General features: G+C 38.5%; 1 protein-coding gene across 1 annotated transcript; it reads right to left on the bottom strand.

The window, feature by feature from the left end:
• Window positions 1–1,177: 1,177 nt before the first annotated feature.
• On the bottom strand, window positions 1,178–9,416 carry LOC108186582 (B-cell receptor CD22-like). Its single transcript, XM_087238038.1, has 12 exons — window positions 9,351–9,416; window positions 9,041–9,110; window positions 8,150–8,497; window positions 7,812–8,051; window positions 5,876–6,127; window positions 5,526–5,780; window positions 3,879–4,118; window positions 3,714–3,804; window positions 3,559–3,604; window positions 2,943–3,008; window positions 2,790–2,867; window positions 1,178–2,672 (listed from the first exon to the last, which is right to left on the bottom strand). The coding sequence occupies exons 1-12, from the start codon at window positions 9,405–9,407 to the stop codon at window positions 2,649–2,651; spliced, it is 1,767 nt and encodes a 588-aa protein (XP_087094164.1). The 5' UTR covers window positions 9,408–9,416; the 3' UTR covers window positions 1,178–2,648.
• Between the last annotated feature and the right edge of the window lie 340 nt (window positions 9,417–9,756).

The raw sequence follows: 9,756 nt of genomic DNA, 5'->3' as shown, positions 1-9,756 counted from the left end.
TAATCAGTGTGTATATGCATACATTGCAACACCTCCTCTCCTTGATTTGGTATTACTCTGAGGCGGTTCTACAGAAATTTGGCTGACTGAATAAACACTCTCTTGAAACAAATTATAGCAAGTGTAAACTGTTTTATTTTACCCACGTGTATAGTTTACTCATCAAATAAACAAGCAAAACAACAATCACAACAAAAATAAACAAGACATTTTAAAGGGGTGGTCCACTACGATATTATATTTTAAACTTCAGTTGATGTGTAATGTAGCTGTGTGAACATAAACAGCATCTCTGAATGTAAAATATTCAAAGTTTAATGCAAAGGGAGACCTTGATTTGTACAGAGTTAGCTTAGCAACGCCTACAATTAACGAATTTTGGGGACTACAAAAAATACTTCCGCCCCCTGTGAGATCACAAAAGTTCGTTATTGCGCATCCCACACTGCGCAGGTAAAGGCCGTGGCCAGAGGCGCTGTAACGTTACTGCAGAGAGAGAAATGCCATCCTGCTGTTTCCACAGAGCTGTTCTGTTTCTGTTGTTGGGCTTCCAAATGACACGACCCAAACACAGAAGTGCTTACAGTTCAATATTAATTATGTTCCAGAGAACTATAAAATACATAGCAAGCATGATTTGACAAAACACAGCTTCCAGAATCTCTCCCAGTTCAGTGCTGGATTCAGTTAAAATCTCCTCAAAGATGGAGCAAGGAGACGCTGTGAACTCTGAGTCATGACCTGTAAGTGTTTTTATTTGTTAAAATTGATCATGACATGTACAGTGTCTAACTTTAACGGTGTGTTGTAGCAAAGATGTAAACAACGGGAAATTATGGTAACCGCTAACGACTTAGCTAACGTTACAAATCCATATTTATCAAACGGCTGTAAACGCACACACACACATACACATACACGCACTCTTGGCCAGCACCTGCGTCTCTCTGTGTGAGACGGCAGAATTTCTCTCTATAGGCAGCTATGCTATGCGTTTTACAACTCGGACAATAAAGTCGCAAAAGATATGTGAACGATTCATGTTACTTACACAGGCATATTCCGCATATGCATGAAAGACGTCCTGTAACGCATTGATTTAAAAAAAATACAGCAATGATTTCCCAACTGGAGTGTAACATCAAAAACAAATCAATCCAGGCTCACAAAGGTCTCATCTCACATCTTGTGCTTTATTCTGTCACCACAGAAAATAACTTAATCCGAGCATGAGAGAAAAAGAACAATAAAAATCTCTCCCGCGCACATGCGCTTCTCGTGTTACAAATACTTCATCGTATACACGCATAAACACACTAAAAGGCACAGAAACAGTTAAAGGAGCCGCATCCCATTTTCACTCGTTACAGACACGTGTTGACTGACTGACTGACTGACTGTTTACACAAAACGCGCGTGCTTGTCAGGGCGTGACGTGAAGCCGATCGGCGTATCACAGCATATTATGATGATGACCAATCAGAGTCACTTGAGGGTGGGCATTTTAGAGGAACTAGGAAATATGACAGTCGTTTTCATGTTAGCTGAGTAGCTGTGTATAATCAAAGTGAGATTTATGAAAAAATAACACGATTTCCTTCAAGTTAAACATGAGCACACATTGCTTTGCATCTTATTAACACAACCAAGCCTTAAAAATAACATTCTGGACCACCCCTTTAAAGTCAAACACTAAATAGTTTTTCTGAAATAAAGTCAGAGACCACTTATCATCAAGAGCACTTGACAGTGATGCAATAATTCCCTCTGATGTCCAGTAATCTTAGAAAAGAGACTGTCGTTGTGTGTAGGAAAGCAGTCAAGTTGCCCTCTGTTGAGTGAGAATATGTTGCTCCCCAAGAAGTTAGTTAATCTTAGCATCTCCCAGTGAGAACAGCAAGCCAACAGATGCACAAGGATAGCAACATATAAACAGTCCTTTAATTGAGCGATAACTTCAATAGTTCTCAAACATTGGACTGAATGTGAATGCCGGTAGTGAAAGTGATCCATGTGGTGTCCACTCTACCAAACACCCCATCTTACTCTATGGCAAGTGGCTCTTTATAAGGTGCAAATTAACCTAGCGCCCCCGGCGGTCAGAAGCAGTATTGCATGTCGACATGCCAAACAATACACAATGCAGAAAGATAAATAAATAAACCAGACAATAATAATAGTAACATTTAACTGTTACAACATGCATAGGGGCATAACAATAACATGCTCTTTAAGTAATTAACTTTAGAGCAGCTTTCAGTTGATGTCTAAGAAACAGCAATGTGCCAACACTGAGCCTCAACACACCTCCACAGACCAGCACACACATGTGAGCACAAATGTATTCGCTACATAAACAACATGGTGCAAAACGTGAAAATGATACCTGTGCCAAGCTGACACTAGCAAATTGCCAAGTGTATGACAGGGCCTATTGAGTGTAAAATGATAAATTGTGATAGATTCCATCACACTACTAAACATTGCTTTTCCCCTTCACTATCTTAATATTTCTGCATAAAACCAATCCAATCACTTTGTAGACAGTTTCAACACCACTGTTACATGTTGACATCACTAATGCTCCCTGTCCGTTACCCATAGCTCCTCCCACACATCTCAGGATTGGTTCTTTCTGGCTCCGCCTCTCACTGCAGCCTCCTCCTGTTGATCTGAACAGACAATAAGATGAAGAAAGACTGAAGCTCAACCACATTAAACTCTTTGACGAGGCTCATCCAATAATCAAACTGCTGCTGAGAGGGTTTATGGCTGATATTGTCTCTTACTGGTGGATTGTGATGTTCAGAAGAGCTCTGAGGATCAAGAGTGGAGCAGGAGTTTTCAGCAGGTCTGTGGTGAACGGTCTGTGTGAAAGACAGCGAGAGATCATCAATCATCTGATCATCAGTGACCATTGCCTGACTTTGAGTTTTACTTACAGCAAGTGTGTTGTACAGGTCAGAGGTCGCGGACTGTAGATCCAGACCTGCATATGTGTCTGAGATCTGGACAGACAGAAGGACATTGTGGCTCTGTTTTAATTATCTAAACTCGTTATCTAAAGCACACGGTGCAGGAGCTCCTATAGGGTGAGTCTGAATCTACTTTTGGTATTTTAAGGATGGCAAAAATGGTCGGTGCACCCAGCACATAGTCTTTAATGATTTTCCTTATTCTCTTAATGAGTTATGGGTGTGTTATAGATGAACCAGAATCTCCAATCTCACATTCCCTTCAAGTATTAGTTGACAGTGCACATAAACATCAAGCTCACAATCTCTTGCTGTTCAGTTCTCTCGCTGCATAAACATCAACGGTTTGATCGGTTCTCTTTGGCATAAAATTGCCATCATACATGTGCTGATGTGCATCCCTGTGTGTGTAATGGGTAATGTGTTCACATGTCTATAAGCAAATATCATTACATGCTCTTTAAATAAAAACAAATAAACAAAAATACTGAGCCATTGACTTTAGAGCAGCTTTTAGTGGGTCAATAGTGCGGTCAACTTAATTTGCCTCAAAATAGTGAGTAAATAATGAAGATCATCTCACCGCAGACTCTTTCCCTGCAGATCTTCTGCTCTTCCTTTTAAAAAGACTGTCAGAATAAAGATAAATATTATTTAACTTAAATGTCAGATAAATTTGGCACAGTAAAATATATTACTTCAGTTTTATACGATCACTGCAGTTTTTATTGAGCTCACATTGCAAACATGACGGCGATGATGAAGATGATTAATACTCCTACAGATGTCGCTGTGATGATGATGATGTTTCTCACAGCATGCTGATGAACTGAAAGATGAAGCAGATCATGATTAACTCTCCAGACTGATGAAGTTACAGGAGTGTGATGATAAAAGCTTCACCAGTGACAGTGACGGCGTCTGATCTCTGAGCTCCATGTGGATTGTGAGCCTCACAGTAGAAGCGTCCACTCTGTACTGCACTGAAACTCTGTCCAGATCCAACAGCTGAGCTTTGATTCTCCTTAAACCAGCTGAAGCTCAGAGCAGGAGGGTTTGAGTCACTGATGCACATCAGACTCACTGAATCAGAAAAAAGCTGACCAGAATCAGTGACGGACACTGAGACGCTCCTGGGAGGATCTAAAACAGAAACACAGACAACAAACATGGCATCACAGTTTACTTTAGTGCAGTGCGTCACCGACTCGGTCCCAGTCATTCCCCTCACTGGCCAGCAGAGGTCACCATCGCCGGACTTCTAACCATTACGTCATGCTCATACACTGATTGCCACACACACCTGCAGCACATCATACTGATGATCCATGCACACACTTATAAGCGGCTCAGTCCTGTGCACATTACTAAGCGTTATCTCCTTTCTTGATCTCCCGTGTATTACCTGGACTGTTGCTCGACCTTGCCTCTGCCTGCCATCTGCCTCGAACCTTGCATTGTACCTTGACTCTGATCCACACCGCCTGCCTCTGACCCATGCCTGCTATCACACTCCCTGACAGCCAGCCCATAGACCCTATATAACTACGTTTAATGTGAGTTCGCACGCCAGCGCGTATTGTGTGATTGTGATTAAACTTGTGTTTAATAAATATACTGCAAATGGATCACTCTGTGTCAGACTCCTCGTTACACAGTGGTTCTCAAACTTTTTTCATCAAGAGCCACCTTAGAAAAAAAAATGTCTCTCCAAGTACCACCAAAATGAGCAGTATTGAAATACAGTAGCGTAGTAGGCCCAGTAAAGCAGCTACAACTCTGCACAGTTTAAAAAATGTGGCAGATTACCTCAGAAATATAGGCTATGTGACATATATGGCGTATTATATACATAATTTTTGATAAGTTTTGAATACACGTACCACAGTTTGAGCACCACTGCTTTAGAGGATTTAAAGAGAAACTGTTACCCATCCCCCCCCCAAGCCCTGTTTTTTTTCTTGTTACAAGATGTAAAATAAGTCTCTGATGTCCCTAATGTTTGGGCTAGGTGTAGATTTGTTTAAAAGCAACTCATAACATTTTAATCATGTTTTGGCAATTTGAACAACGTGACTTGAAAAGAGATTCATTTTTTTTTTACTCAAAGGTCAAAGTCTGTAAAGTGATTTGATCTTTCCATCACTAAGAAAGCTTCTGTCAGTCTATGTCGCCTCTGTCGCTGTTCATTTGTGCTTCATCTAAAACTCCACATCTATAATCCTCTTAGTCTATGCTGACATTATCTTCAGCAGCTCAAACACTCTAATTGCTAATGGACAGACGGCTGCTTCTCACTCAGGGCTGCTGTTTATGCTAATGAGGGAGAGACGGGCACTAGTAGGCGGGCCTTTCCCCCTCTGATGACACGTACTGAATGTCAATCAAAGTGTTTCTGCAGACTGACTTTATCAAGTCTGATTAGAACAAATAATTTATTATTAATTTCAGACGCTGGCTATATTTATACACTTTTGACAAACAACTGTATGACCTTTTTCATAAAAAATCCCCCTTAATATATCGGTTGCTGAACCATTATTTACTCACACTGGACATCTAAAGTCACAGGATCAGAGTATTTCTCTCCATGTACATTTCTGGCCCTACACTTGTATTCTCCACTGTCATCAGAGCTGATCTTGGAGATGTTGAAGATTCTTCCAGATCTTACTGATGTTTCTCCTTTATACCACCTGATTTCTGCAGGAGGGTTTGAGTCGCTGCTGCAGCTCAGAGTCACTGAATCTCCAGACATTATTACAGCAGATCTGTTCATAAACACTGAGATGTTCCTGGGTGGGTCTGACACAGAAAAACACAAACTGTTATCAGTTACAATAGTTTTGACATCACAGATTATGTTTTAATGGCTTAATGTCATAGTTTTGGTAACTCACACTGCACATCTAAAGTCACAGGATCAGAGTATTTCTCTCCATGGTTATTTCTGGCTCTACACTTGTATTCTCCACTGTCATCAGAGCTGATCTTGGAGATGTTGAAGATTCTTCCAGAACTCAGAGATTTATTTGCTTTATACCAGTTGATTTCTGCAGGAGGGTTTGAGTCGCTGCTGCAGTTCAGGATCACTGAATCTCCCTCCATTATTACAGCAGATCTATTGGAGATCACAGGAGTATCTGGAGCATCTGCAGGAGAAACATGTAAAAAGGTTGCACATTACCTAAAGGGTGTGTTCATAAGATTACCTGACAGCATTCAGTTAATATTCAATTATCCATTTGAGCAAAAGTACATACAATTCGTAATTTAGTATGACACAATAACTTTCCTTTTTTGTTGTGGGCTGCAGGCTTTACATTTTCATGTGTCGAGAGCATTTAGCAATTTATTTAGTTTTACAGTTAGAGCTGATTTTCTTTACTGTAGTCGCTTGTTTAAGTTTGTTAATTATGCGGCGTAAGGAATAACTGACTAAATGTAAATTAACTTTTCATCAATAAATATTCATTCATATAATAAATATTATCACCATACTAAAATTGTACTGAAGCTAAGATGGTACGTTAAAATAGTGCGTGTTTGTATCTAAAAAGTTCTTTGAATCTCTTGAGGAAGACCACCACATGACAATTTATTTCATATATCTAGTCAAATATTATTTACTGTCATCATGAGCTTAAATAAATCAGTTATTAGAGATGAGTTATTAAAACTATTATTTTTAGAATTGTGCTGAGCAAAGTTTTCCCTTCGTTAAACAGAAGTTGGGAAAAAATAAAGACGGGTGCTAACAACTCATGGGGGCTAATAACTCTGACTTCAATTATATATATATATATATATATATATATATATATATATATATATATATATATATATATATATATATATTGAAAACTAATATACTATTTTTCCAAGTGTAAATAACTACTTCTGTAATAAAGTATCAGCATTTGGAACATACTTTCAGCATTAACTTTGCTTGAAAAGACCCAATCTAATCCTGTTCATGTGAAATAAGCTGCTGATCCAGAGCAGGTTTGAGCTACCAGAACTTAAACACACTGATCAATGACAAAGACAGATGAACAATACAGAGGAACTAATGCGGGAAACAGAACAAAAGGAACCAAATGACAAAACACACAGGAGGAAACGGGGAAGTAAACACAGCGTACACAGACATCACATTCAAACCATCAACTTTTCTGCTGTATTTACTGTGAATACACATGATCAAGTCAGTTCGGGAGTTTTTTTTTCCATTTTGACCTGAAACCCCTGATCATGTGCTTTCATATTTGGCTGACTCCATAATGTCTACAATCGTTACACTAATTTTGTCCACGTATTTCGCTATATTTACCTACTGTAGATATAAGCAATATAAGCAAGTTGTCAACTTAATTTGGTTCACTTTATTTTAAGGTACAATTCTCATTATACACAAAACATTAACTGTGGTATTTTAACATACATTTAACATACACAACATTTCTAATTAGTTTCTTATTAAATAGTTAGAAAGGTAGTAGTTGGGTTTAGGTATTGGTAGAGATGTACAATATGATCCTACTATATAAGTACTAATAAACAACCAATATCTTAATAATAGGAAGGTAATAAGATATTGGGAATTGGTAAATAAACTAAAGTGTTGCCTGTTTTTTTAATTTAGAGAGTTAAAGCATTTCTTAAGACTAAAATCACACAACAGCTTTCATATCATAGTGTGGCCCTTTTGCATAAGTGAGTATTTTATGATTCTGATATTTAATTCATGCACTGGCTACATTTGCATTTATTGTAAGTCTGAATGCTTTAAAAAGGTGAATAATAAAAGGTTTAAATAAAAAAGATGAAACTTACATGTGACATTGAGATAAACAGCAGGAGAGATGTACGTTTGTCTCTGCACACCACAGCTGTAGTGTCCTGCTTCTGTTCTACTGACTGAGCTGATGTTGAGTTCATCTCCAATATTAGTCAATGTGTGTGAGTTTCTGTACCAGATGAATGTTGGTGTGTCAGTCAGTTTACAGCTGCTGTTACATGTCAGACGGACTGAATCTCCCTCTGTCACTCTCTCAGGAGACTCCAGCTGAAGATCTGAACACAACACACACATTATATCTAGTGCTGCTCTCATACACTGATTATTATTCTACATAATGACCACAAGAAGAGAGAAACCTCAGGAGAGTCACCTGTGACAGAGAGACGCACTCCAGGAATACCAATCCAAATTCCTCCTGATACATTAGTAATGAATTTGAAATAATAGTTGCCTTCATCTTTCTTTGTCACATGACTCAGTCTGATGGTGCAGTTCTGCTGTTTATCTCCCAGATACTGAAGCCTCTGACTGTATTCAGGGTCCTCAGACAGATCTGGAGGGTTTTGCCAATCTGTAGGGTCTTTAGTCCAGAACACTTTTATGATCTGATGTACAGTAGTCGGGTATGTAAAAGTGCAGCTGATTGTCATTGTTGAGTTCTGTAGTGCACAGATTTGTAAAGGACTGTAATTCACACCCCAATCAGCAGCAGAAACCCCTGAAACACAGAGATAGCCATGACTAAAATATAGTTTATCAGTTACACTGGACTATAAGACTCTAGGAACACTAGGAATATTTATAATGTTCTAACATGTAAACTACAAATTCAATTAAACTGCAGCTTTTATCATAAATGACAAACACTGGAGGATGCTGAATTATCCTCACTGTATGTAGATATTTACAATAAGACATTTCTACCATTTAAGCCTAGGACAGACCAAGATGATTTAGCAGAAATGATTCTCGCATGAATCTCTGATTGTCTCTCGGTTGTTGTCTCACAGACTGTCATTGACTAACTGTCAAAAGCCATTTTTTTCTGTGTTGTGGTCCAATTGGCTGTTGTCACCATGAAGATAGTGTCAGCACTAGTGCATCAACATCTTAAAACAAGGGTGTGGAAATAATGTAAAAACAGGAGGATTTCATGACAGATGATCATCCGAGCACAGAAACCTGCTGAATAATGTCTGATTGTGGTGTGTGTGTAAATGCAGAGAAATAAAGCAGTGATGTGAATGTAAGATTGACTCACTGTGAATGATGAGCAGAAAGATCAGATGAAGAGCAGGAGCCATTCTGAGCCACATCAGCATCAAATCTATCTAGAATCCAGCATTAATCATCACTTCTACACTCATCAACAGTAAATGTACATCACCCTAAACAGCTCTTAGTGTTAGGAAGATCTTTACACATCTGCAGATTATTAATGCACAACATCAGTGTGTGTAAATCAACTGATGACTGAGATCAACACAAGATATTTCTCATGTCACAAATCATGTGTTATATGAGCTTCATCTACACTAATCATCAGTCAAATACCAGTGTGTTTGTCTTACCGTGTTGAAGAGCAGAGGATCAACAGCAACTGACTGTGAACAGATGCACTTTAGCATTACTGGTGTGTGTGTGAGTTGCAGAACTATCCGAGTTCCTACTTCAGCAAAACAAAAACAACCCAACCACTGACTAAAGAAAAATAGCATGTGTTGTTTTCTTCCCATCTAAAGACTGCAAGATTTCATCTTCCATCTTACACGTATTGATGTTTTTGCAGACAAAAAGTGGGTTTTCAGTTGATGAACATCAATGTTAATACAGTATTAGTTGCAGGAGATACACTGAAAAAAATATTCAAAGATGATTCTTTGGATTTGCTCATTTTTTTTACGTTAAATGGTTGTAAACTATTTATTTGTGTTGAATTTAAACAAACAAACTAAGTTGAACATTATTAAACTCAAT

This window comes from Danio rerio, chromosome 1 (assembly GCF_052040795.2).
Source record: "Danio rerio strain M-AB ecotype USA chromosome 1, GRCz13ab, whole genome shotgun sequence".
Classification (NCBI taxonomy): Eukaryota; Metazoa; Chordata; class Actinopteri; order Cypriniformes; family Danionidae; genus Danio; species Danio rerio.
The sequence above is the reverse complement of the archived record's forward strand: the minus strand, read 5'-3'. Positions and strand labels throughout refer to the sequence as shown.

Bases quoted from the DNA above. Each gene is read 5' to 3' on its own strand.
- LOC108186582 (XM_087238038.1), bottom strand. From the start codon at position 9,407: ATGCTAAAGTGCATCTGTTCACAGTCAGTTGCTGTTGATCCTCTGCTC. The intron at 8,052-8,149 runs GTGACTCTCCTG...TGTTGTGTTCAG, and splicing joins AGTGCGTCTCTCTGTCACAG to ATCTTCAGCTGGAGTCTCCT. The intron at 3,009-3,558 runs GTGAGATGATCT...CTGTCTGTCCAG, and splicing joins CTGCAGGGAAAGAGTCTGCG to ATCTCAGACACATATGCAGG.